The sequence below is a fragment of the Podarcis pityusensis genome (genome assembly GCF_964106645.2).
Source record: "Podarcis pityusensis genome assembly, chromosome: 7".
Taxonomy (NCBI): domain Eukaryota; kingdom Metazoa; phylum Chordata; class Lepidosauria; order Squamata; family Lacertidae; genus Podarcis; species Podarcis pityusensis.
In genome coordinates this window covers 50462943-50490442 of record NC_138031.1, presented here as the reverse complement: position 1 = coordinate 50490442, position 27500 = coordinate 50462943, and the positions used below count along the sequence as shown (strand labels likewise).

The window sequence follows — 27500 nt, the reverse complement described above, 5'->3', positions numbered from 1 at the left end:
CTCACCTAACTTTCAATTAATTACTTTTGCCAGTAAGTTAAGCAGGTGTCTAAGATTATCAAATAGTGCAGGATAACTCTCAGATATACTATTTAGCCTTAAAAGATTGGCAATATGAAATTCATTAAACACCCACGACGTCAAATTTTTAATATTTTGGCAGTTTCCAGAAGGGAAGCTGTGAGAGTCTCTTGCAGTGAAAACAAAGAGTATTGTGGACCCTTAAAAACTTACAATTTCCCCCCATAATAAATGTGTGCCTTTAGAGTTCTACAAAAGCCAATGCTATACTATATTTTGGCAGATTTAAGTTCGTAAGTGTTTGCGTGCATCTTAATTCTCCTATATTCTCAACGAGCTTTGACTACAACGGAAGTTCCTTTCGAAACCGAGTCGCCATCTCTTTGTTACGTTTCAGTGCTGGGCTGGGGACATGGGGTCACTTAGCCAAGTCAGAATCTTGTCACCATGGTAACCCAGAAGCCGAAATTCCGAAGGGGGGCCTGAAATTGCAGTCGCATTTGAATGACCTCATAGAATTCTACCAACGTAAACAAGTCGGTTTCACTGCCTTTCACCACTTGTGCTTTAGCGGCGTGGGGCCGGCCTATGAGTAGGCAGGGTTTTTATAATATTCATCGGGCACAGGAAACATGGTTTTACCCGTCTGTTGCGAATCCTTCCGTACTACTTTTACTCATGTAGCGCAGGCGCGACATTGGACAGCTCGCACGTGGGGGCCTTTTCTCCCGTTGCAAACTCGTCGCAGATAATAGGCTTTTAAGTTTAAGCCATTGAACTTGGAAACCCGGCGGCTACGGCCCGCTAAAAAGGAAGGCCCCTCCCCTCCCGCCGTTTCATTGGTTGTGTCTTTCGGGGAAGGGCACGTGACCCTCCTCGGATGTTTGGCGTCCACTCCGTGTGGGAGGCTGTAGGAGGGAAGTGGATGGCGCTGCCATCAGTTCACAAGTGCCTCCAAGTGAGTGACGGAAAGTGGCACCCCGAGCGGCTTCTGTCAGTGTCTAGAGAGACGCATCCGGTTCACCTGAAGGCGGTGGCAGCTGGGCAGCTCCCGCTGTCTCACCGCATCTTCTGCCCTTGTTCCAAACACACAACAGCCTCTCTTGTCCATTGAGGTCCTCTGCAAATTTCCTTCTTACTGCCACACCCCGTCCACCCCGTGTTATCTGCAGCGAGAGCCATTTGGGTTGTGGTATCTCACTTTAGGAATAATAATAATAATAGTAATAATAATTTATTATTTATACGCTGCCCATCTGGCTGGGTTTCCCCAGCCACTCTGGTCGGCTTCCAACAAAACACTAAAATACAATAACCTATTAAACATAGGAATTCCCTCTAAATGTTTTCCTGGTGCCAATTTTAGTTTTCTTTTTGGTGTTGGGCGACAGGCAAAGAACTTTCTATTCTAGGTTAGGTTTTGCAAATATTTTGATTAAAGGGAGAACGTCCTTAAAGAAGGAAAGCTAAAGTAGGATGTTTTACACAGTGAGAACTATTCCATTGCACTAGTTAACTAACTGCATCTGTTCCTAACATAAGAAACATTTTTTCCTTCCCTTTTCCAGCTCCATCAAGAAAATCAGTTGCTGCTTAAAAAGCTGAGGCATGTACGCCTAAAAAACAAGCAGTTGGAATATGATTGGGCACAGTTACAAGAACAACTGCAAGGGCAAAAGAAGTTACTGCCTACTTGTGTCACAAAGAAAGAGTAAGACTATATCTTTGCTCCTTAGATGTCCATGTTCCCAGCTAAAGATCTGGTTTAGACCCAGCCAGCATATCCAATGGCCAGCGGGTGATGGGATCTATGGTTTGACAAACCCTTGGTCAGGGAGAGCACAGGTTGTAGTTTGCTATGCATCAGGTTTGAAGTAAGGTTGCACTATGCAGCCTGGGAAATAATTTTAAACACTCTTCAAAATATTTAAATTTGAGTTTTGGGAGTGTTCATACGATGACTCATGAAAAAGGATGTTTCTGGATAGATGGATTTATACTTTTCTCTTGAAGGATAAATATTGAACATTAATTCCTCTTCTTGACTCATTAGATTTTTGGGGATGATTAGACAGATATTGTCTCCCATGTGCAGCCATGCTCTGTAAATTGTGCTGGGTCTTCAAATAGCTCATTATATACTTCCACAGACTTCATAGCTTTCTGATGTACCTAATGCAGACAGCAATGAGATATTATAGGAAAGCTGACTTAAGAAGCAGTCAGAATCCATAATTGCTCATATGGTAATATTTGATGTAGTACTTTAGGTAATATTTGCACAGTTTTTACATTAAAGTACTCCTAAAGCAAGCCTGTGTGAGTTGAAGACATTGAACAAGGATTATGTTAACAGTAGTAGTTTATATATAATAATAAAAATATGGGGCAAGTAAATTTACCATTGAATGAATTACTTATTCATTGTCTGAAAATGTGATATATTAATGCTTTTTAAGAGGTGGAAATATTATTTTTTCTGAAAAAAATATTTGAGCAAAAAGAAACCCATTTCACCAAATGTAAATCTTGACTGTCCAGCTGAAAAAAATTAATGAACATATATATTCAGTTCCCCCTATATACATTTATATCCCATCTTTTTCCAGTCATACCCCAAAGCAGTGTACATATGGTTCCTAGGGTGTCTCCTATACAGGTACTTGCCAGACCTAGACCTGCTTAGCCTCAGCAAACTGATAGCCTTCATACCATGTTCTGATGTGCATGTGCCTTTAGACCATGTGACCATGTTCTATGATCAATGATAATGTACTTTTTTGAACTTCCGTTATCTCACTGCTGTTTTTCCTAATATATCCAGATGATAAAAATCAAAATACAAGTATGTAGCTTTTGAGGCCACAGATTATTTTTCACATTAATGTTTTTAATTGCTTCAGAATATACTATTAAGAGAAAAATGTTCATGCTTGGGGAAGAGATTTTAAGTTATCATATTTGTTTAACTTAGTGTGCCAGTTCAAACAGAAATCCACTTACCCCTTAAAGACGATGGGTTTTATCGTAAGGAACGTGAAGGAGTAAAGGAAAATGCTAGGTAAGTTGTGCAAGTATAGTTAGATGTATCTCTGCTATGAATCTGATTCTTTGCATATTTACTTAAAACATTAGTCCACTTGGGGTCATGGAAATGTATTTCCAGTTAAGTGTGAATAGTATTGCAGCAGAGGATAAAGAAAAACAATTCCTTCTCATTTTTCTTAAATGAACTTCTGTTTTGGCATGTTACATTTTTGTCAGTGGATTCTTTCAATTTACTGCTGTGTGAGTTACATTATTTTCTCATAATGAACAGTTAGTATCAGTTAGCAAATCTTGCTTTTGTCAGCTAGGCCATTCTAAAATTGTGTCACCAAGTCCTCAGTTAGATTCTTTTTACTCTAGATCTCACTGGGGACAGTAGGGAATTAGGGTTCCCCTTCCTGCTGCCACGGCTGTTATTGCTATAGTCTTTCTCAGATCTGTAGAGTTGGGCAGGGAGTCCTTTTCTGCTGGTCATGTCTCTAACTTCCCCATCTCAGCTTCCTTCTGCTCCATTCCCCAGCTGAGTTGTAGTCCTGGAAGTGTGGCCAGCGGTGATAGGCCAAGGGCAGCCCTGAGTTTGTTGGTTCTTCGAGGCCTCTCCCGGTATACTTGCCTTTTCTCTTTTTTTTACTCACCATTGTCACCCACACCCAGCCACTCCACCTCCATAAACCTCATCTTTCACATCCTGGATTTCAATGTTTATTAAATCAAATCAAAACAAAACAAACATTTTGCATGTAGTGAATGGAATCCACCAAGTCCTGCTGCCAGATGCTGCCAGTTCTTTTCGGAGGGGTTTGAACAAGCATTTCTATATCTGTATTAGGAAAATCAGCAGTTTATTATAATTCTTGTCTGTTTGCTGTTCCAGAGTACTCCAGTTGTATCATAATCTACAGAAAAGGTATAATAAAGAATTAAAAACAAACCAAGGACAATGTGAAACCATTGCAAGACTTTCTGTAAGTTCTGGTCATATGATTTCATGTAAACTCTTACTTTAAAAAAAATGCTCAAGATTTAGGGCTTGTCCACACTGGAGTTTACTGTGTGTTTTCAGCTATTTGTGTTTCCATCTAATTTGCATAGTCCTCATAACATTTCCCTCAAACAATGCCAATCTCAGTGATTCCCTTCTGTAAATTAGGTTTTATCTGATATGGGGATAATACAATAAGTAGTGGGGTGTTAGGGGAGGAGTCTTCTTTAGGCTGGCATTTTAATGGCCAGGATTAGTCAAGTGTTGGATAATTAACCATAATTTAATTGGACATTTTGTTTTTATTGTGCCTTGTTTTATTTTTAACTGTTACTATAAGCTCCAAACTCTTGGGAAGCATGGGATAGACATTAGCTTTTAGCATCTGATGTAGCAAAGGTGATTTGCATAAAGAAAAAAATAAGCAAGCAGATCTTTTATTTAAAACATGGCTGCAAGTTTAAGATCCTGTGGGTTAAACCACAGAGCCTAGGACTTGCCGATCAGAAAGTCGGCGGTTCGAATCCCCGCGACAGGGTGAGCTTCCATTGCTTGGTCCCTGCTCCTGTCAACCTAATAAGAATAATATAATAATAAATTTTATTTATATCCTGCCCTCCCCAGCCGAAGCCGGGCTCAGGGCGGCTAACAACAATAAAACAGTACAAAAGTACAGCACAAACAACACTCTAAAATCATTCATTATAAAATTAATTAATTCAAGCCACTGGCAACCACTGGGCCAGAGCTCCGCGAAGATTGCCGAGGGAGGGAGTCAGGCTGTGCCCTGGCCAAAGGCCTGGTGGAACAGCTCTGTCTTGCAGGCCCTACGGAAAGATGTCAAGTCCCGCAGGGCCCTGGTCTCTTGTGACAGAGTGTTCCACCAGATCGGAGCCACGGCCGAAAAAGCCCTGGCTCTAGTTGAGGCCAGCCTAACTTCTCTGTGGCCTGGGACCTTCAAAATGTTTTTATTTGAAGACCGTAAGTTTCTCTGTGGGGCATACCAGGAGAGGCGGTCCCGTAGGTACGAGGGTCCTAGGCCGTATAGGGCTTTAAAGGTTAAAACCAGCACCTTAAACCTGATCCTGTACTCCACCGGGAGCCAGTGCAGCTGGTATAGCACCGGGTGAATGTGATCTCGCAGCGAAGACCCCGTAAGGAGTCTCGCTGCAGCATTATGCACCCGCTGGAGTTTCTGGGTCAGTCTCAAGGGCAGCCCCACATAGAGCGAGTTACAATAATCCAGTCTGGAGGTGACCGTTGCGTGGATCACAGTGTCTAGGTCAGGGCGAGAGAGGTAAGGAGCCAACTGCTTAGCTTGGCGGAGATGGAAAAATGCCGCCTTTGTTGTAGCTGCAATCTGCGCCTCCATGGAAAGGGAGGTGTCGAAGATTACACCCAAACTCCTAACGGACGGTGCTGGCACTAATTGCGCCCCCGCAAGAGATGGGAGTTGCCCCCCCAATCCCATATCGTCCCGTCCCAGCCACAGGACCTCTGTCTTGAAGGATTTAGCTTCAACCGGCTCCCACGTAACCATCCAGCCACAGCTTCCAAACATCTGGTCATTGTGTCTGGGGCCGAGTCAGGATGGCCATCCATCAACAGATAGAGTTGGGTGTCATCAGCATACTGATGGCAACCCAGCACAAAACTCCGGACAAGCTGGGCGAGGGGGTGCATAAAGATGTTGAAAAGCATCGGGGAGAGTATCGTACCCTGAGGTACTCCACACACCAAGGAGTGGGGCGATGACAATTCCCCCCCAAGCGCCACCCTCTGTCCCCGACCAGAGAGAAACAAGCGCAGCCATTGAAGGACTGTGCCCTGGATCCCCACGTCGGCAAGGCGGTGGTCCAGAAGTTCGTGATCAACCATGTCGAAAGCTGCTGACAGATCTAGAAGAATCAGCAGCCCCGACCCACCTCGATCCAGCTGTCTACGAAGATCATCTGTTAGGGCAACCAGAGCCGTCTCGGTCCCATGACCAGCGCGGAAGCCGGACTGGGATGGATCCAGAGCCGATGGACCTAGAAGTTTGAAAGCACCTCAAAGTGCAAGTAGATAAATAGGTACCGCTCCGGCAGGAAGGTAAACAGCGTTTCCGTGTGCTGCTCTGGTTCGCCAGAAGTGGCTTAGTCATGCTGGCCACATGACCCGGAAGCTGTACGCCAGCTCCCAGCCAATAAAGCGAGATGAGCGCCGCAACCCCAGAGTCGGCCATGACTGGACCTAATGGTCAGGGGTCCCTTTATCTTTTTTTTTAATGGATGAAAGGCATTGTGTTTAGTGTTTGGAGTTGCTTGCATAGTGCATTTATTGGATTGGAGCTGCTTGCACCTGTGCCAACAGATGAGTGTAGCTGACAGCCCTGAAGACGCTTGTAAAAGTTCAGATAACTGACACAAAATGAACAATATGCAATGTATGACATGTTGCAGGCATAGATTGAGTCAATAATATTTCTCATTTCCATCTCACACTTGCATCTTTTGATTTTGATGGGAATCTGTCTCCTTTTCTCTCACATTTTTGTTGCTAGCTTCTGATGCCAATAAAGTTTAGTAAAGTGTGTAAAGTGTGCTTCCAAGGATGCTAGATACAATATTAATTTAAATGCTTATTACAAATACTCTATTTTATCATAGATTAAAATTAATGATATGGAACACCAACTTCACTTAGCAAACCAAAAGATGAAGGAGCTGGAAAGTAAAAAGATGTTACCAAAGGACAAAACTGATCCACTACAGAAAAAAAATGGGTCTTACAAATGTGTGTGTAAAAAGAAGGGGAGCTGTTCTTGCAAATATTTAGGTAAACATATACTTTGTTATCATGTTTCTTCAGCATGTTATGTCTGAATAAAGTTATTAAAATTATAACTGAAACAGTATCAACAATATCCATGGAGGTTTCTAGCTAGCTGGGTTAAATTCCAATACTTTCTTTGATACAGGGTGTTATTAGAAAAGAAAATTGCCTGAAGATATAAGCATATTTTTAAAATTATGAATATGTTACATGATTTTATCTTTTAGTGAGCTCCTAATGGTTTTTATTGTACTATAGACCAACTGCTTTTTGAGATTCAGCGTCTGAAGATGGAAAATGAATCATTATCTAAAGAAAGAAGAATGTTGAGAAATGAGCTTGCTGCGTTAGATAAGGTAACTTTATCATTACTTATTGCACATTTATATCATCTTTCTGCCTAAACATCCAAGGTGATTTAGTTTTCAAATACTAAAACAAATAAATGTTATAAAATGTAAAGTGGGGGAGAAGGGACAATCCGACTGGACAGGTCGCAGGATAGGGGCAGTCCAACAGTTTAGGTTTAATAAATGAGCAGTTGAGTTAATTTCTTTGACTGGTCTTTTTGAGTGTACAAAAAAACACACACCCCAAACCAACTGAGAAATTAACTTTAAAAATCTGTAATCAAGCCTTCAGTACCACACTGTGAGCTTGTCCAGAAGATAAGCCCTCTAATTACTTGTTGTATAGGATTTGGCACACATTGCAGTTCACAAAATCTTCCATAGATTAGAATCTTGCATCTGTTAGATGTTGAGAGGAGTAATATTCCAATCAAATTAAAATTTGGACTTTTCATTAGCAAATCATGAGTTCTTGTAAAACTTTTTTTTAAAAAAAGATGGTTTGTTTCCTATAAGACTATTTCAGTGATGAATACAAGAATGGACAAACTAGAAAGTAGTACTTAATTAAAATACTGTGTGTGGTATTACTTTTTAGGATTTTTTTGATGAAATAGAAGATCTAAAATATGCACTTCAAGAAGCCATAAAACTTAATACTCAATATGAAAAGTGTTTGAAACAACTAAGTTCAACATATGGAATCACTTTTACATCAACTTTAACAGCTGGTAGCCATCGTGGAACTTTAAATAAATCGTGGAAATAAAATGTTCAACCAAGATTATGAATAAACAGTTTAATATTGACTGTACTTTGTAATATTAACTTGCTTATGAGGAAGGCACTTATTTTGCAATAAAATCATGACTTTGACCAATTTTTAATCCTTTGCATAATTTGTGCAGTGCCTTTCTGCCTTTCTGCATTTTTAATAAGTTATTTCTCGGTTTTGGATGTAGCACTAACTTTGGTTTAGCATTATATGACTGTACCTGCATGAACTTTGTTCTTGAAAACCCCGGTCCCCTCTCTCTCTGTAGTATGTGACAGAGGTCAGAAGCATTCAGTTTTAATTTGAACAAACAACAGGTCCTCATTATACCCCAGGGTGCGTCATTGTGGTTAGTTCAAACAAGTCATGATGAAACTGATATATTATTATTAATTACATTTATTAGATGCCTTTTCCCATCACAAGCAACTCAAGGCATTTTTACAAAAACAAAACAAAACAACAAACACAACACATTCATTAAAATTAAGCTCGGGTGGGGGTGGAGAAACAAAAACACAATCCTTGTATACTCATTAACTATAGTTCTCCCACCAAACTCCCAACAATACTTCTGGGGCAAGGTATTTCATAACCTGGGCATGGCCATTCCTGGCCAATTGCGCCTCCACTGCAAGTGAGACATAAAGGTAAAGCGTAAAGGGACCCCTGACCGTTAGGTCCAGTCGTGGCCGACTCTGGAGTTGTGGCGCTCATCTCGCTTTATTGGCCAAGGGAGCCGGCGTATAGCTTCTGAGTCATGTGGCCAGCATGACTAAGCCGCTTCTGGCGAACCAGAGCAGTGCACGGAAACGCCGTTTAACTTCCCGCCGGAGCGGTACCTATTTATCTACCTGCACTTGATGTGCTTTCAAACTGCTAGGTGGGCAGGAGCTGGGACCGAGCAATGGGAGCAAACCCCATCGCGGGGATTCGAACCACTGACCTTCTGATCGGCAAGTCCTAGGCTCTTTAACCCACAGCACCACCCGAAGGATATTTTTACTGGGTCTTAGAGGGTGAGAGGTGGTGGTCCCCAATATATCCTGCATCTGAGTCGTTTTGGGCTTCAAATGCAATCACCAACGTTTTGCTTTATGCTTGAAAGGGAATCTAGTAAAAAGTACAGGGCAGGAAGAAGTACCCATTAACATGCTTGCTGCTGTATTCTGGGCGAAATGTAACTTCTGAAGACTCTTCAAAGGTAGACCTGCTGCAGTGATCCAATATGGAAAGGAGTACTTCCCCATCCAAAACCAGTTGAATCCCTATTCCAGAGTCTGTCTCGCAATGAGCAGCTCTTAAATCTTGGTTAGAGTAACCTTCTGTTAAGCCACATCTTGCCACTGCATCAGGCAGCAGATCCAAGATCAAGTGGTTTCAAAGGCTCACAAGTTAAGGTGCCTGGCTGGCTTCTCTAGGGAGGGCATTCTGTAACTGGGATGCCACCGCCCAAAAAAGCCTTTTCTCCAGTAGCTACCAGTCGCTTCACACTTGGCGAGGGCCTCTGAAGAGGCTACAAAGCTTACAAGCTCTTCACAGGCAGGAAAAACACAAAACAGAGAGGTGGGAGAAAGGAATGCTGTGTGTGCATGAACTAATGAATAATGAAAATGAATAAATTTGAACGAACTATTGTTTCCTCTTGCTAAGTTAATGAAACCAACTACCCCGAGTCGCCTGCATCGCCCTTGCGCGCCCTCCGCCTCAGCTGTGCAGGGACAGCCGCCCAGGATAACCATCTCTGAGCGAGCAGCAGCCGCCATGCTCCAGCCGAGAGCGACGCGGCGGCCAATCAAACTGCTGCCTCAGCGGCGCCAATGAGAGGCGCGCAAGGCTGGAGAACGAGGCGATTCAGGAAGCGAGGCATCCAATAGCAAGTGCTTCGGTCGCTTTCCTGACCTCCGGAGTGGGAGCTCTTCGCCGTTCCACGGATGCCGCAGGAAGCGCCGCTCCAGACGTGCGGGGGACACGTGCAAAGCGGCGGGGAGTTTCTCCGTCCTCCGTCTTTGCACGCGGGGAGCCTCGCTCCGCTCCTGGCGGGAGTTTCCTCTCAGGGGTGAGTAGCAGCAGCAGCAGCAGCAGCAGCAGCAGCAGTAGCACCACCTTGAAGCGGGTTGTTTATTGTGAGAGGAAAGAGGTTTGGCTTCCGCCTTCGGTAGTTTCCCCTTAGAAATGCCTCCTCTCCTGCAGGAGAAAATTATACAAGCCTGGCTTTATTCTGCCTCTTTGACCTTTTCCCAGGTCTACCAAAAAGAAATATTATTGTGGGGGCTTTCCTTCCTCCTTGGCGGTAGGAGGGTCATTGTAATAGAGGCGGGCTCGTTTTATGATGCCGTTTACTCAGTACCTGGGAGATGCTTGCAAAGTAGTCGGGTGGTTCTTAAAAGCTGATAAAAATTGCAAGTCGCCTCGCTGATCCATTAGGTAAAATTAAACATCGTTATCTCTCTATTTCCATCCAAATACAGCCAATGTATAATGTCTTTGTTACAACCAACTAAAAACGGGTCACAACAATAGCGAGCAAGCTTTTGAGTTGAGCAGAGCTCTTCGCTCTTCGCTCTTGGAGGTTCCACACACAAAATGGCGAGAGAAAAGATGCATCATTCCATGGCTTTCACCTGAACTTTGCTGTTGCTTCGTGTTAGCTCGATTGTTACCAAAGGGGCTCACTGGGTGAACTGCAGAAATAAATATAAATTATTGGTATAATTGCAAACAGAAGCGTTTTCAAATTAAGGCAGGTAGCTGTGTTGGTCTGACGCAGTTGGGGGAGAAAAAAATCTTGTCCAGTAGCACCTTGGAGACCAACTAAGTTTGTTCTGGGTATAAGCTTTTGTATGCCTGCACACTTCTTTGTTTGCACACAAAAGCTTATACCCAGAACAAACTTAGTTGGTCTCCAAGGTGCTACTGGACAATTTTATTTATTTCAGAAGCGTTTTCATCACACGCAGGAACATCTTTGCTCTCCCCTGCACTTTTGCTCTCCCCTGTAACGTTGCTTGGAAGAAAATTCTGGTGAACTCAAAGGCTTGCTTTGCTACTTGATGACGTGTTAGTTGGTCCTAAGGAATATATTATACTATTGTTGACTTAGAGTAATATTTATAGAAAGCTTTAGAAGGTATTATGCTACTTAAGTAATTCTTACACCAGTCCTGTAAATTAGATCACTTTTATCAACATTCTCACATTGTGTTTTGGAGCCTAGAGGAAGCAGCTTGGATCACTTACTGAATTCATAGTATTTATTATTTTCTGTCTTCTGCAGGATTCCTGTCTGATGTGAAGAACAAAAATTGAAACACACATTTGGTTTGGTTTACTGGCCTCAGTAGGTTGATATTGGTACCATCTGTGGGGAGAAAGATCTGCCTGCAGGCTGATATGGCACTTTTGCACTTTAGGATCCCAAACAGTTTTTTGGAGAAGAGAGGAGGCACTTTTGCACTGAAGCTTTTGTGTTTTACTCTTTCTGTGTTCATTTTCTGTGAATTTTTTATTTATTACGTAGTTATAATTCAGTGTCACTGGCCGCAATTGAAAGCTCAGGCTCCAAGGGCTACTGAAAAGACTTCCAATTCTGTCTTGAAGGCTATGTTTTTATCAGATACTCATTTACTAGGTGAACTCAGTGGTCACTGGCTGGACAAGCTGAGAAGGTAAGAACTAAATATCAGTAACAGGCAGCAATTTATTGTAAACATATATTTTCCAGTTGGCCTCTGCATGCATGAAAACCAGGGTTATGAACCACTAAATACCTGTGACTTGTTGATTATTTACATGCTAAACTATTCATTCATATTTGAATATTGCCAAAACTTTAGTATATAACTATTGAAAGAAGTGGATTTTTTTTTTTACAATTTGATAATCATAAGCTATTACTCATTGTTTGAAGGAATCATTATTCTTAATATTTTCTGATTCACTGCATGTTGCTGTAACACACCAGAACCAAAATAACATAAAAAGCGCAGGTATTCTGAAATGGTTTTAATGAGTTTTATACTGTTATCAGAAGACTGTCTTAAATTTGAGAATCCAGAATTGTTCTTATGGTAATATTTGAAGTAAAACTCATTTTGCATTTCTTAGGCTCTGCAACCTTTTGGGGGAGCACAATGCAGACTGTAGCATGGGGTTAAGTTGAGCTGGTATAAAGCATGCTAGATCCAAACTGTTCAAGAAGGAGCCAGGGGTATTGCTGGCTGAGCTGGCCTGAGGCTGGCAAAGGGGAAACAAGCCTTTAAAATAGAGTTTGACTTATACCTTCTTGCTGGCATAAGTTTCACTGGGTTGCCAGGACACATGACTGAACTCAACAGAGTTATAATTCAGCATAAGCCCCTTCCCCCATTTCACCTCTCCTGGAATGGCACAAGTTCTACTGGTTTCAGTTAGCCCTGTATTAGTTGGGATGAGGGAGTTATGCCACCATATTTCCAGTTGAGCCTCTTATACTAGTGTAGTCTGGCTGAGCTGGGAACTTGCTGGCTGAGCCAAAGGTCTGCCATGTTCTAACTTGCTCATTCTGGCGGATCTAAGGTTCGGGTTGCATCCTAATTGAAACTATTTTTAATACAAAATGTGCTGTGATATAATAATAATAGTGAAGTCTTTCATCAGCCTATTTCTAAAGCTTCTTTATTTGGACTGGTCGTATAAACATGGATAAAAGAATGGAAATCCCCTTGGTACCAAAAATCGTTCAAAGTCTTACCAATTAAAATTGGTTCCCAACTGATGGAATGGTAATATCCTGACTATTGCCAAGCTAAAATATAGTCTTTAGAGTTCACACAAATAATTCATGTTCATTCACTGTGTTAGAGGAGGTAATGACTGGGTGTAGCTAGGCTTGATGGTTATTTGATCTCATGATGGCAAATTACGCACTTCCAGTATTCTATATCTCTCTGTGTGTAGGAAAACTTGGCTAAAGCAGTGTTGTTGTTTTTTGCTATCAAGCTGACCAGATACCTTCTTTGCTTCAGTCCAAGTAAAAAGGAATAAAAAGTGCACAAATTGAAATTGCAAAATTTCAGCCTCTGAGTTTTAAAATAAATAATGCTGACACAAAGGTCAGAGGCGGATTTAGCGGTGAGGCACCTCAGGGGAATGGAGGGTGAGAGGTGGTGGTGATGGGAAATTTTAGCGTCACACAGGGCACCACTGAAATTTGAGACCCCCATGGTCTGCCACTGCAAAGGTTCAACCTAATGGTTAGAAAACTCAGTAGAAATGTATGTAAAATAATCCATATTTAAACTTGCATCACTTGGAAATTACTTTTAGAAGCCTTTTGTTGTTGCTTACATAATAGTTATATACGAAACCCACTGACCACTAACCTGTACATATTTCTAGCTTTCATTCAGAAGGATCACAAAATCTGTTACTTACAGTCATGCCCTGCAATACAACCACATCTCTTCAGACTTGTAGGATGAAGACTCATAATTAAAACATTTACCTTAGGAAAACCTCAGACTCTAATACCCACCCAGTATAGTGGAGACAAAACAAAGCAAAGCAGGTCAACATGGCCAGATTGGTATAAGTGCTTATAATACTCACTTAAGTATGTTGAACTGATACCCCTTTTTATTCTCTTAGGGAATGGCAGATGGAGAGAGCCTTCCAAACTGCTCTCTGGCTTCTGCAGCCAGAAATAGTCTTTATCCTGGGTGATATCTTTGATGAAGGGAAATGGAGTTCTTCCCAGGTTGGTATTGTGTGAAACATTAAAGTGTTCATGAAGCAAAATAGGATTTCATTGAAAGTGTTTTGCACAAAAGAATGAGACCAGGAAACTAATATAGTTCTTTTAAAGCTTAGTTGTTCAGTCATCTTTGCTAACTGGTATCCTGATCAGTAGCAATTAAGTTAAAGAACTTGGAAGTCATTGGGCTCTAAATTCTGCTTTACTAGGTAGCACATTGGACAATGTAGTTCCTACAGGCATATTTGACAAGTACTAGGCAGTTGCTTCAGTGCTTTTAGGAGAGTTCTGTTAACACAGATATGTTATGCTTTTTTTGCCAGCAGTTCCTAGTGCTTAATTTAAGATGAGGTGAGAGATGCATCAATAATATGTAGGCATTCATCAGCTAGCAGTAAGCTACACATGGGATTGGTACAAAGATTTTCTGTCCATAGCAAAAACGAGTGAGGAAAACCTAGATTGAACATTGGAAACTTCTTACCCATAGGTCAAATTAGACCCACTAAAGTTCCTAATTTGGCCCACAGGGCCGTTTTAGCTAACTATGACCACCTGTGTGTCACATTTGGATTTGACCCACCAGGAGTGCTTCCCCACTCCTGACCTAGATAGGGGCTATTTGAAAATGTATCTGCATAGGTTTTGTTGTTGTTGTTGTTTTTGCTATTGTCAAGTTAAAACTAGGTGAATGTGCTGAGTAGATTATTTTTGTGTGCGTGTTAAAAGCTGAGGGTGGAATTAAACATTGCACTATTCCATCTATGCAAGTATTCCAGTTTGCCAGATGGAATGAAAGTCCCCTGCACTGTTCTGGGGGTTCCCCCCGCCAGCCCCAGGGCCAATTTTGTAATATTGGAAGCCCTTGTGCAGGTCTTGTGAAAGGGGTCTTTAGGTGAATCCCACCTTGGATTTCCACTCAGCACATTATTTAGAATGCTGCAGCTGTAGGAATAATAATAATAATAATAATAATAATAATAATAATAATATTCTTCCCATCTGCCTGCATTGCCCTAGTCACTCTGGGCGGCTCTCAACAAAACATTAAAAACACAATAAAACATTAACCATTAAAATCTTCACTGAACAGGGCTGCCTTCAGATGTCTTCTAAAAGTCAAATAGTTGTTTATCTGTTTGACATCTGATGGGAGGGTGTTCCACAGGGTGGGCGCTGTAGTTTCACATGTTGCAGTGGAGGAACCACCAGAAGGCCCTCGGAGCTGGACCTCCGTGTCCGGGCTGGACAATGGAGGTGGAGATGCTTCTTCAGGTATACAGAGTATTGGTTTAGTGAGTCACATGACTGATTTAGCATTCACAGAGACTCTGAAAATCAATTTATGTTGACTTAAGCAGTTAAGGATTGTGAGAATCTATCCTTTGTCAATATTGACCAGGGCTATCGACTGTCTGGCTCCGAAGTGCCCTCTCCGATTGCATGGAGCCCGGACAGCCCCGTGGTTTACTTCGGAGCTGAGGGCGATGAAACAATCGCTGAGACGGCGAGAGCGTCGATGGCAGAACACTCACTCCGAATCTGACCGGACACAGGTTAGAGCTCAATGTCGAGCCTACCAAGTGGCGATAGCGACGGCGAAGAAGACTTTCTTCACCGCCTCTATTGCATCTGCAGAAAATAGTAGCAGGAGACTCTTTCAGGTGGTCCGCAATTTAATGGAACCACCTTTACCACCGGGGTCTTGTAAAGACCCCAAGATCTCCTGCAACGATTTTGCAAAGTTTTTTGCAGATAAAATCACTCGTATTCAGAAGGAGCTAGACACCATCGTGGGAGCAGGGCTGGGGCGGGAGAGTGCTAGAGCCCTGTCTGGTCAAGTTGCATGGAATCAGATCTCCTGCAACGATTTTGCAAAGTTTTTTGCAGATAAAATCACTCATATCAGAAGGAGCTAGACACCACCGTGGGAGCAGGGCTGGGGCGGGAGAGAGCTGGAGCCCTGTCTGGTCAAGTTGCATGGAATCAATTTCAATCCATTACCCCCGAGGATGTGGACAGGCTGCTTGGACGCGTGAAACCAACCACCTGTCTCCTTGATCCTTGCCCATCCTGGCTAATAAAAGCAAGCCGGGAAGGGCTGGGCGATGGGCTCTGCGGGGTGGTGAATGCTTCCCTCTGTGAGGGAACATTCCCAGATCCGCTGAAAGAGGCAGTTATTAAACCGCTTCTTAAAAAACCATCTTTAGACCCGGCCAGTATGGCCAACTATCGCCCAGTCTCAAATCTTCCATTCTTGGGCAAGGTGATTGAGCGAGTGGTTGCTGAACAACTCCAGGCACTCCTGGAGGATGCGGACCATTTGGATCCCTTCCAATCGGGATTCAGGCCTCATCATGGGACTGAAACTGCCTTGGTCGCGCTGGTTGATGATCTCCGGCGAGCTAGGGACAAAGGTGAGAGTTGTTTCCTAGTTCTGCTGGATCTCTCAGCGGCCTTTGATACAATCGACCTTAACATCCTTCTGGACCGTCTAGAGGGGCTGGGAGCTGGGGGCACTGTTATACAGTGGTTTCACTCCTTCCTCCTGGGCCGTGTTCAGAAAGTGGTGGTGGGGGATGAGTGTTTAGACCCCTGGGCCCTCACTTGTGGGGTGCCTCAGGGTTCCGTCCTCTCCCCCATGCTTTTTAACATCTATATGAAGCCGCTCGGAGAGATCATCAGGGGTTTTGGACTGGGTGTTCATCAGTATGCAGATGACATCCAGCTCTACCTCTCTTTCAAATCAGAACCAGTGAAGGTCCTGTGTGAGTGCCTGGAGGCGGTTGGAGGATGGATGGTGGCTAATGGATTGGAGTTGAATCCTGACAAGACAGAAGTACTGTTTTTGGGGGACAGTAGACAGCTGGTAGACAGCTGGTGTGGAAGACTCCCTGGTCCTGAATGGGGTAACTGTGCCTCTGAAGGACCAGGTGCGCAGCCTGGGAGTCATTTTGGACTCACAGCTGTCCATGGAGGCGCAGGTCAATTCTGTATCCAGGGCAGCTGTCTACCAACTCCACCTGGTACGCAGGCTGAGACCCTACCTGCCCGCGGACTGTCTCGCCAGAGTGGTGCATGCTGTAGTTATCTCCCGCTTGGACTACTGCAATGCGCTCTACGTGGGGCTACCTTTGAAGGTGACCCGGAAACTACAACTAATGCAGAATGCGGCAGCTAGACTGGTGACTGGGGGTGGCCGCCGAGACCACATAACACCGGTCTTGAAAGACCTACATTGGCTCCCAGTACGTTTCCGAGCACAATTCAAAGTGCTGGTGTTGACCTTTAAAGCCCTAAACGGCCTCGGCCCAGTATACCTGAAGGAGCATCTCCACCCCCATCTTTCTGTCCGGACGCTGAGGTCCAGCGCCGAGGGCCTTCTGGCGGTTCCCTCATTGCGAGAAGCAAAGCTACAGGGAACCAGGCAGAGGGCCTTCTCGGTAGTGGCGCTCGCCCTGTGGCACGCCCTCCCATCAGATGTCAAAGCGATAAACAACTACCTGAACATTCAGAAAACATCTTAAGGCAGCCCTGTTCAGGGAAGTTTTTAATGAGTGATATTTTAGTGTATTTTTGGTTTCTGTGGAAGCCGCCCAGAGTGGCTGGGGAAACCCAGCCAGATGGGCGGGGTACAAATAAATTATTATTATTATTATTATTATTATTATTATTATTAGTGTCCAGTTAGTCAGTACCCTTATTAGTGCCCAATTAGTCATAACCCTTACTCAGAGTCATGGAAAAAGAATTGTGATGCTATATTTTGATAAATATTACTGAGTTACTGATTTTTATTTTTTTTAAATATAGGTGGGGTGGGGAGTCTCTGGCATTCAGGAAAAACAAGATGCTCTAGGCACTTCATGGTCCAAGAGGCCATTTCCCCCAGGCCATGTTCCCCTGACCCTCACCTGGCATCAAATGATGGATGTAGGACAGGTGGAGATGTGGCTGCAAAAAGCAGGACTCAATTCTTCATGCATCGACTGATGTGTGGGGAGTTCAGTATTGCTTATGAATATTTCCATGGGCCAACTTTGACAGATGGGTGAGGTGGTCTGCCTGTCAAGCACATGACCTCAGATGATTGACATGTGGATGTTCCTGCCCATGTCAAAGTTGCCCTGCTGGGGTTGAGGAGAGAAAGATTTGCCCCAGTGTTCACATTACTTTGATTTATTTATGTGGGCTTAAATGCATTGTTGCAGGTCACTTATTTGCAGTATTAATGCTGAACAACCACAATATGCTTTTAACCAGCTCACGGTAACAGTAATGACATATGGCTGTTACTGACAGTAGAAATATGGGGCAAACTGCAATAACTAATGATAGTGATGAAAAATTTAATAGTTATTTAAATTGGATTATATACAGTTAGAACCTTTACATTTTCCTGCAGGCCTGGTCAGATGATGTAAGACGCTATCAGAAAATGTTTAGGCATCCAGCCTCTGTTGAGCTAATTGCTATTGTTGGCAACCACGACATTGGCTTTCATTATGAGTGAGTAAATTTTTTTTAACAGCATGCAGTACTGAGATGGGAATTGTCAAAATGAGAAGAACATTCCATTATAAATCTAAATGCTTTAAGATAGGTTTGAATCTATGGGGGGGGACGGACATATTTCTTGGACGCATGCAAAATCATACTGAGTGTTGCTTTGTCCCTTCTTCTGCCTGTGCACATAGAGGGCTGGAGGAGCCTTGCTCCATATTCAGTGTTAACATGCTTCAATCTGTTGGGAGCAAGAAGTGTGCCATGTACAGTGGTACCTCGGGTTACAGACGCTTCAGGTTACGCGATTTCGGGTTGCACACCGCGCCGAACCCGGAAGTACCGGAACAGGTTACTTCTGGGTTTCGGCGCATGCGCAGAAGTGCTAAATTGTGCTATGCACAGAAGCGCCAAATTGCAACCCGCGCATGCGCAGCCGTGTCGGTGCTGGTTGCAAATGTGCCTCCCGCATGGATCACGTTTGCAACCCGAGGTTCCACTGTAGTACTTTACACAACACTGAAGTCAAGTGTTAGATACATACCATTATATGCAGCTGCTGTGGACTTAAGTTGTAGTATTGCAAATTTACTTTAAAAACGTTTTTGAGGGAAGCTTCAATCCACTTCCAGCTAATGCACCACTTCTTCTTTTAATGCACTTCTGAAGTAATGCTTCCTGTTTTGTTGTTCTGCAGCAGCTCCATTGTTGCAGGTTGACTATAAACGTGGAGCATTAGCCTGTTTGCCTGGTCAGTGGAGAAATGTTTTGCCCCTTTCAAGAATTCCCCAAATGTCAAAAAATTAAGGATAAGGGGAGTGGAAATGAGTGCAAAACCTTTTAACCCAGCTGTATTGTGGACATCAAGGCTTCACCTAGAGTGATAACCCCTTTTGCCTAAAAAGATTCTCTTTTCAGCATCAGATCCTGTGTTATTAGCTGATTGTGGTGCCAGGATTGCAGAACATTTGGTGTTGTTTCCACCCAGCTGTTCACACTCTCAGTTCATTGCCTGTTTTCTTTTGAGGACAGGTTTTAATACTGAGCTGTCTTTAACTGCCATATACTACAAGCAGCTAGATCAGGAATGCATAGGTCCCCCCCCCCCCGCTCCATAGAAGTGAATTTATTTACTTCAAGAAGGAAGTGATTTGAGCCCTGACTTGTCTGACATCCAGGAACTGGCAGATAAATGGAAGAATGCAACAGCAGGACCATGTGTATGAAAGTCTCTCAAAGGAAAAATGTGAGAAATGAAAAACAAAAAGCTGGTGAAAATAAATTGCTATGTTGGCCTCCAAAATACACAGGCGCAAAATGAAAACTAGTTCAAAACCGAAATCTTGTTAACATTAATGATGATTTTTGGAGAGTAGCAGTTGTGAGAATTGTTTTAATTTTGAGGTGTTCAATGCTCATTGGAAAGTCTGCCCCACTCTTGTGAAGCACTTCTATAAAGGAACCGCGACGGACTGTACTTTAAACTAACATTTAGATGCACACATTACCTGACTGAAGCTTGATAGTTAGCTTTTTAAATTAAAGCTTCAGAAAAAAGATCAATATAACTTATTTTAAATTAAGTATATATATATTTAATTTCACACAGAATGACGGAATACAAGTTGCAACGTTTTTCAGAGGTTTTCAATTTCACTTCAGAAAAGCTGATAACTCGGAAAGGGATAAAGTGAGTCTTTTTTTTTTTTGTTTTGTTCACTTGCACCTTAAATATTTATTTACATTTCGTATCTGCCATTGCCAGGAAGCTATCAGTTTTAACTTGGTGTGGGGTGTAAATTCATGAAATGGTTGAAGACACTTGTCCAAGTTGGTCTGCAGCATTTGTATCGTAAGTACATATTTAGGCTTCAGTCTTGCACATCAACCTAGGAATGAGTCCTCTTGTGCACTGTTATGTTCAAAAATATCATGCATATTAATATAGAGGACGGTAATGGAACTTAAAACAATATCAGTTTTGTTTTGTGCTAAGGGATCAAAGAATCATCCATAAGGAGAAGGTTGCAGTTTCAGTTTTCAGTTGGTTGGAGGTCCACACTGGCGAATAAGCATGTGCACACATAGCTCACTCCCCTTTGCATTTTCTCCCTTTCCCACACATTCATGTCTTCCATCTTTCACCAGCTTGGTTGGCACCTATCCCAAGTAAAGAAGCAATTACTAAAAAGGGGAAGGAATGTGACGTTCCACCTTTTCCACAGTGAATGCATTTTTCCTAGGTGTGATTCCCATCTTACGTGCAGCGTGTCCTTCCTTGTATCTTTAGAAATCCTGCACCTGACTGATGTGACCCATGGAGATAAGATTGGGGCCACATGGTTGCAAGGAATGAGATGGAAAGGTGAAGAACCCCTGATTTGGCCCAGGGTTGCCAACTCCTGTTGTAAGCATATAAAATGATGTAGAATACTACGCCTTTTGGATCGTCAGAGTGGCTGAATTTAGGGCAATGGTTTGAGAAAACACTGCACTGCAGGATGTCTACCTTGTTGAGTTTTCCTGATTTTGAGCATGGAGCTGCTTCTTACTGCAGACATACTGCACATCAATGTCATTATTTCTTCTCTTGTACTTGTAGCTTTGTTATGGTGAACAGTGTTGCTCTTGAGGGTGATGGCTGCATCATCTGTAGAACAGCAGAAGCAAAGCTTGCAGAACTCTCCCATCAACTCAACTGTTCACTGCAGGTAAGGATAGAATTACGTCACTGGGAAGCTTTATCCGTGTATATTGAGGTGCTCAAAATAATCTTTCTAAACTGGCTTCTGTTTGTGATTTCTTGGCATACATTGTTTTTGCATACATTATTTTTATGTGTGACTTTTATTACCGAGAAGTTCAGTTGCTCTAATGTGTGCATGGAGTTCTTGCACTCTCCGCCTTATCACTTTATATAAGGATGTGCTGTTTCTCTTAATGCTTGGAAACCTGCTTCCTCCTCCTCCTCCTCCTAATAATAATAATAATAATAATAATAATAATAAATTATTTCTACCCCGCCCATCTGGCTGGGTTTCCCCAGCCACTCTGGGCAGCTTTCAACAGAACATTAAAAACAGAATAAAATTTCAAACATTAAAAACTTCCCTGAACAGGGCTGCCTTCAGATGTCTTCTAAAAGTCAGATAGTTATTTATTTCCTTGACATCTGATGGGAGGGCATTCCACAGGGTGGGCACCACTACTGAGAACGCCCTCTGCCTTGTTCCCTTTAATCTCACTTCTTGCAGTGAGGGAACCACCAGAAGGCCCTCGGCGCTGGACCTCAGTGTCCGGGCTGAGCGATGGGGGTGGAGACGCTCCTTCAGGTATACAGAGCCGAGGCCGTTTAGGGCTTTAAAGGTCAGCACCAACACTTTGAATTGTGCTCAGAAACGTACTGGGAGCCAACGTAGGTCTTTCAGGACTGGTGTTATATGGTTTCGGCGGCCACTCCCAGTCACCCGTCTAGCTGCCGCATTCAGGATTAATTGCAGTTTCCGAGTTACCTTGAAAAGTAGCCCCACGCAAAACGCATTGCAGTAGTCCAAGCGGGAGATAACTAGAGCATGCACCACTCTGGCGAGACAGTCTGCAGACAGGTAGGGTCTCAGCCTGCGTACCAGATGGAGCTGGTAGACAGCTGCCCTGGACACAGAATTGACCTGTACCTCCATGGACAGCTGTGAGTCCAAAATGACTCCCAGGCTACGCACCTGCTCCTTCAGGGGCACAGTTGCCCCATTTAGAACCAAGGAGTCCCCCACCCATAGTACTTCGGTTTTGTCAGGATTCAACCTCAATCTGTTCGCTGCCATCCATCCTCCAACCGCCTCCAGACACTCACACAGGACCTTCACCGCCTTCACTGGTTCTGATTTAAAAGAGAGGTAGAGCTGGGTATCATCTGCATACTGATGAACACCCAGCCCAAACCCCCTGACGATCTCTCCCATTGGCTTCATATGGATATTAAAAAGCATGGGGGAGAGGATGGAGCCGTGAGGCACCCCACAAGTGAGATCCCAGGGGTCTGAACACTCATCCCCCAACACCACTTTCTGGACACAGCCCAGGAGAAAGGAGTGGAACCACTGTATAACAGTGCCCCCCAGCTTCTCTAGACAGTCCAGAAGGATATCATGATCGATGGTATCAAAGGCCACTGAGTGATCCAGTAGAACTGGGAAACAGCTCTCACCTTTGTCCCTAGCCCGCCAGAGATCATCAACCAGCACGACCAAGGCAGTTTCAGCCCCATGATGAGGCCAGAATCCAGATTGGAAGGGATCCAAGTGGTCCGCATCCTCCAGGCATGCCTGAAGTTGTTCAGCAGCCACCCTCCGTTAAAATGAATATAAAAACATTTATGGGTGAAGTATCTGCATGGCATTAGAAGAGCCAGCATCCTGTCACTGAATTAGGGCATGTGAAAATAGTGATTGTTGCAAAGGTAATTGTATCTGGCTTGTGCACTGAACAGTTACGCTGCTTCAGCTTTCATTACCTCCACTCTCTTCCACCTCTGGGTGGTAGTATTTGTTATTAAATTCCATCATACCCTTTCTCAGAGGAACGTAGTGCTAAGCCAGTACTTGAAATCATTATGGACTGGATGAAGGCCAGTAAACTGAAGCTCATCTCAGATAAGATGGAGATGCTGTTGGAGGATGCTTGACCATAAGAGTGCCATCCTGTTCTGCATGGGGTAACACTCACCCGGAAGGACCAGGTTTGTAGTTGGAGACTACTCGTCACTAGAGGTTCAAGTGGCTTCTGTGGTATTCCCTGCTTCCACAAGCTTAGGTTGGTGCACCAACATTGATCTTCCATGCTTACAGATAACTGACCAGTTTTCCATTCCCTGATAATTACTAGATTAGATTACAGTGGTACCTTGGGTTACATACACTTCAGGTTACAGACTTCGCTAACCCAGGAATAGTACCTTGGGTTAAGAACTTTGCTTCAGGATGAGAACAGAAATTGTGCTCCAGCGGCGTGGCGGCAGTGGGAGGTCTCATTAGCTAAAGTGGTGCTTCAGGTTAAGAACAGTTTCAGGTTAAGAACGGAGATCCGGAACGAATTAAGTACGTAACCCGAGGTACCACTGTACTGCAATTTGCTGTGTGCAGGATTTATTTTGAAAATTGAAGTTAGTACAAAAATTAGGCTGGCAGATTACTAACTGGGATCATATTCCACTGTTCTAAGTGTGACCCGGGTTGGCGTTTTGGGGCACAATTCTAAGTGGTGGTGATTATATGAAGTGTGGTGACTGGAGAAAGGGCCTTCTCAGTTGTAGCACCATTTGTGCAATGCCATCTTCAGTGAGGCTCACTGGCTGGCAAATCTGATGTATTTTCAGCAGACCAATTTGCTTGGTCTTTTTAACAGTAAACTAGCTGCAGACTTTATATTTCTTGTTGAACCTTAGGCTGTTTTAACTGCTGCTTTCTGCTATTTGCCACCCAATTGTAGTTGTGTGTGTGTTGTTATTCTGTCGTTGTCCACTTCCAGGGTGGAAGTTAGGGTTTTGTTCAAGTAGCCATTTTTCTATCTATCTCGTGATACATCCGCTGTCTCCACACTGTGTCAGCAGTACTTTGTACATGGTAGGCACATCTTGTGTTAGAGCTTCTAGATGGGGAGTTGTCTTTCCATAGACTGGACCTACTAATTTCTCAGGATTTTTCCTGAAAACAGCCTCCTTCTATTTGCTCCTCTATCGTGTAATACAGGAGTGTGTACAAACACTTGCTTGGTTTTTGTTGACAGGAACAAAGTCAGTCCAGAAAAAGGTGCAGCGATGTAGACAAGCTCCCACCTTCAGCTCCAATTCTATTACAGGTGTGTTTGTGTTGGGAAATGGGTCATCTTTGCACTTTTATTTAGCATAAATGCATTATGGTCTTGTTAATGTGCTGTTTGCTTCTTGGTTTTAATCCCTTTCAGCATTATCCGCTTTATCGAAGAAGTGACGCAAAATGTACAGGAGAAGATTCTGCTCCTTTGGATAAAAAGAATTACATCTTTAAAGAGAAGTATGACGTGGTTTCAAAAGAAGCTTCTCAAAAGGTATGTTGAATGTGTTCTATCTTTGTCAAGATGTGTACCAGCTGCCCTGAAAGGCTGGCCTATTTCGTTGGCAAATTGTAATTTTATTATTATTGCTTAACGTCATGTGTATCAGTGAACAGGGCACTTGGATAGTCAAAGAATCTTAAGAATGGCATGTTTCTTATTTATTCTCTCCCACCCCCCACCCCCTCATGCACTGCTTGATCCATTCTTAGTTTCATTGATTTCTGAGCTATTCTTGTAACAATAGTGTTTGTAACAGCGGCTTTTTACTACCATCAAAATAAAACTGTTTTTCCTTGTCTAATGACGTTCCTATTTCTGGTCATAAACGAGCATGCTCAAATAAGGCTACTAGAAATATAATGCAGCTTCTGCCCAGTATGCACAGAAGCGTGCAGCCTGTTATGTTCAGAGTCAGTCAGGAAGGTTGCATGAGTCTGCTCTTGAGTCAGGCTGTGCATTTGGTGCATTCATGAAGATGTTTTGCTCCTTAACCGGTTTGTGCTCTGGAGCTGAGGTGCAGAGAAAGGCTGGGCAGGTAGTCTGTAGTGGTTGCCAGGCTGCTGCAACTGCATGCTGGTTACTAGGCCTTGCCTAGTGAACCAAGAACCCAGGGTAAGAGCAGACCTCCTTCCTCCACCTCCCCTACTCCAAGCTGTGCTTCTATATGTGTGATCATCCCCTGCATTATTTGAGAGCATCTTACTGCATGTGTGGGTGAAAACTTGTACTAGCATTGACTTGAAGGGGAAACTTGAAAGCAAAGTAAAAATATATCAAGCTGTGTGGCACTTTTCTTTTTCTTAAGTCAGACATTTTTAAATGCCAACATTGTTTTACTCTCATAGCTGTTATGGTGGTTTCATCCTCGGCTCATTTTGAGTGGTCACACCCACAGTGCCTGTGAAGTGTTGCATAATGGGAAAACCCCAGAAATCAGTATTCCATCATTCAGTTGGAGGAACAGAAACAATCCTAGTTTCATAGTGGTAAGTTTAAATAGTTTTTATTTTGTCAGATAATTTTTCATAATATAAATCAACATAGCAATCAGCTATTTTCTCAGACTGATGCTACCTGTAAAAAAGCAAAACAAAACAGCTCCTCCCATCCTCTCCAAAAGTACACTTAAGTTGAATACAAAGCACCCACTTTATAAAGCACATACTTGCGTAGCCATCCTGCTTGTATAGTGCAAAGTATTTTTTTTTGTAGGTTTTACAAACATGTCTACATACAAGCTATATTTAGTATGTTTCTATAAAGAGGATGCAGTGTAAACAATTTGACTGCAACAATCATCAGTAGTCTGCAACAAACAGTATTAAGACTTGTTTTTGCTTAGCTGATTTATCCACAGGACCAAATCTTTTCTGCATGGTTCTTCTGTCTTTCAAAAGTGCAAACTTACTATCTCATAGGGCAGCAAAATTCTATCAGATGAACCTAATTCACAGTTTGCTTACTTTGGGTATCCTAGATTACAACTCTAAATAGATTAACCTGAAGCACAAAAAGTTTCCCAGTTCTAAAACACATTTAAATATTTATTCTTTTCAAAAACCAGTTCTGTGCTAAGTTTACTTTTTCAGCCTCTTGTGCATGGGGGAAAGCAAATTGGTTATAATTTTTAGTTCATAGATGAAAGTTATTCCTCACTCAGTAAGTAACACAGTTGTACTTGAAAAGCATGTTGTCTCCCTAATTTTGTTTAGAGTGTTTACTTACCAGATAATCCAGTTTACTTCAGAATATCATGTTTTCAGCAGTTTGAGGAGTAGATGGTGTCTGACTGTTGGCCTAGATTACTTGCAGACCAGTTATCCCTCCCCCAACACTCCAAGTATTATTAATCTGGCTTTATCTCGTATGCTTTGTCACCCCATATACTTAGTGGCCACCATCCAACACAATTAAGCACCTTTAGCCTGCAATCCTACATAGTTATGTGGAAGTCATTCCCCAGGTCAGGGCCAGTAGGTGCTATGCGGTCTGAGTAGCTGCCCAGCCAAATAGCAGCTGCTGTGTTCTTTACTGGAAAAAAAAATATTTCAAATGGCACAAAATAGTCTCAAGGCAGCTCAGTGCTTAACAAATGGAATATCTAACATAGGTTTTAAAGCTGTCTGCATCTCTTATCCACAGGACAGTTGAGAGCACTGATGCTATGAGAGAAACTGAACTCTACCGTTAGTATAATTGTAAAGCATACAGGCTCCCAACCACTTGCCCCATGTCTTATAAAATGCTGTTTTCCTTTCTTTCTCAGGGCAGTATAACACCAACCGACTTCTCTCTCTATAAGTGCTTTCTTCCATTCGAGAACACAGTTCTTACTGTCTACTGTGCAGCAGGAGCTGTGCTTTTGGTCCTCGTACTAGCTCACTTTCACCCTCTCGTTACCCCTTTTCATTTTGTTCAGCGTTTAATCACTAAATATAAAGCAGTATGAAGAGTCAGACACTTGTAATCGGTCACTGACACACCAAAGCTAAAGAACAGTCCATCAGACTACATTCATGCCAGCAAATGCGTACTTGAATTGCTAGCCCAAAGGCAGGTTGCCTTTACATACAGAAAGTCCTATACAGTTGATATGACTTATACTACAGGGTAAGTTAACTGAATGCTTCATGCTGTACAAAAATATTGTATTCTACAATCAAATGAATCATTTTCTTGCTAAAGTTTTTGTATCAAATATGTATATTAAAAGTTTGTAACTGTACACTATAAGTCCTACAAGCCTCCTCTTGTGTCTGCACTAGTGTCCTATGCTGCTTAGAGGCTCAGTCTTTCTAATTGGAAATAATTTTAAAGTGTTATTGCTGCGAGACCATCTGGTGTGGTACTTCTTTTCCTTGATGTAGAGTTATTTTACAATAAGATATTACAAAAAAGGGCTATTGGGAGAAGTAGCTTACTGGCCTCAGAGAAGTCTCCTTGTTCTAGGTTAGATGTAGTTTTCGATGGCAGTCATGTGCCAATCATCAAAATCCTTGCCTAACAGGCTTGCAGGGGATTGGCTAACCAGGCAGAAAATTGAGGACAAACCTCTTAGATCTGTAGACGTATTATGTATCCCACTGGCACGTGCTATGATGTCTGGCTGAAATTAATCTCTGGAATAGAAGGCAAGCAGCTCCTTTCTCTTCCCACCCCATGTTTTTATATATAGGCCTAGTG

General features: G+C 42.8%; 2 protein-coding genes across 2 annotated transcripts; both read left to right on the top strand.

Annotated features, from left to right (window-relative positions):
* Window positions 1-774: 774 nt before the first annotated feature.
* On the top strand, window positions 775-8114 carry LOC308481661 (uncharacterized protein). Its single transcript, XM_081014297.1, has 7 exons — window positions 775-979; window positions 1590-1732; window positions 2996-3082; window positions 3944-4034; window positions 6700-6868; window positions 7124-7221; window positions 7814-8114. The coding sequence occupies exons 1-7, from the start codon at window positions 902-904 to the stop codon at window positions 7982-7984; spliced, it is 837 nt and encodes a 278-aa protein (XP_080870423.1). The 5' UTR covers window positions 775-901; the 3' UTR covers window positions 7985-8114.
* Window positions 8115-9846: 1732 nt separating this feature from the next.
* On the top strand, window positions 9847-27050 carry MPPE1 (metallophosphoesterase 1). The gene is made up of 10 exons (XM_081014257.1): window positions 9847-10049; window positions 11268-11658; window positions 13619-13727; window positions 18130-18233; window positions 19837-19917; window positions 20830-20938; window positions 24009-24080; window positions 24186-24308; window positions 25163-25303; window positions 26584-27050. Exons 2-10 carry the CDS (start codon window positions 11384-11386, stop codon window positions 26764-26766), a joined length of 1197 nt encoding a protein of 398 aa, XP_080870383.1. The 5' UTR covers window positions 9847-10049; window positions 11268-11383; the 3' UTR covers window positions 26767-27050.
* Window positions 27051-27500: the final 450 nt, after the last annotated feature.

Bases quoted from the DNA above. Each gene is read 5' to 3' on its own strand.
- LOC308481661 (XM_081014297.1), top strand. From the start codon at position 902: ATGTTTGGCGTCCACTCCGTGTGGGAGGCTGTAGGAGGGAAGTGGATG. The intron at 3,083-3,943 runs GTAAGTTGTGCA...TTGCTGTTCCAG, and splicing joins GGAGTAAAGGAAAATGCTAG to AGTACTCCAGTTGTATCATA. The intron at 6,869-7,123 runs GTAAACATATAC...ATTGTACTATAG, and splicing joins CTGTTCTTGCAAATATTTAG to ACCAACTGCTTTTTGAGATT.
- MPPE1 (XM_081014257.1), top strand. From the start codon at position 11,384: ATGGCACTTTTGCACTTTAGGATCCCAAACAGTTTTTTGGAGAAGAGA. The intron at 18,234-19,836 runs GTGAGTAAATTT...AATTTCACACAG, and splicing joins GACATTGGCTTTCATTATGA to AATGACGGAATACAAGTTGC. The intron at 25,304-26,583 runs GTAAGTTTAAAT...TTTCTTTCTCAG, and splicing joins ACAATCCTAGTTTCATAGTG to GGCAGTATAACACCAACCGA.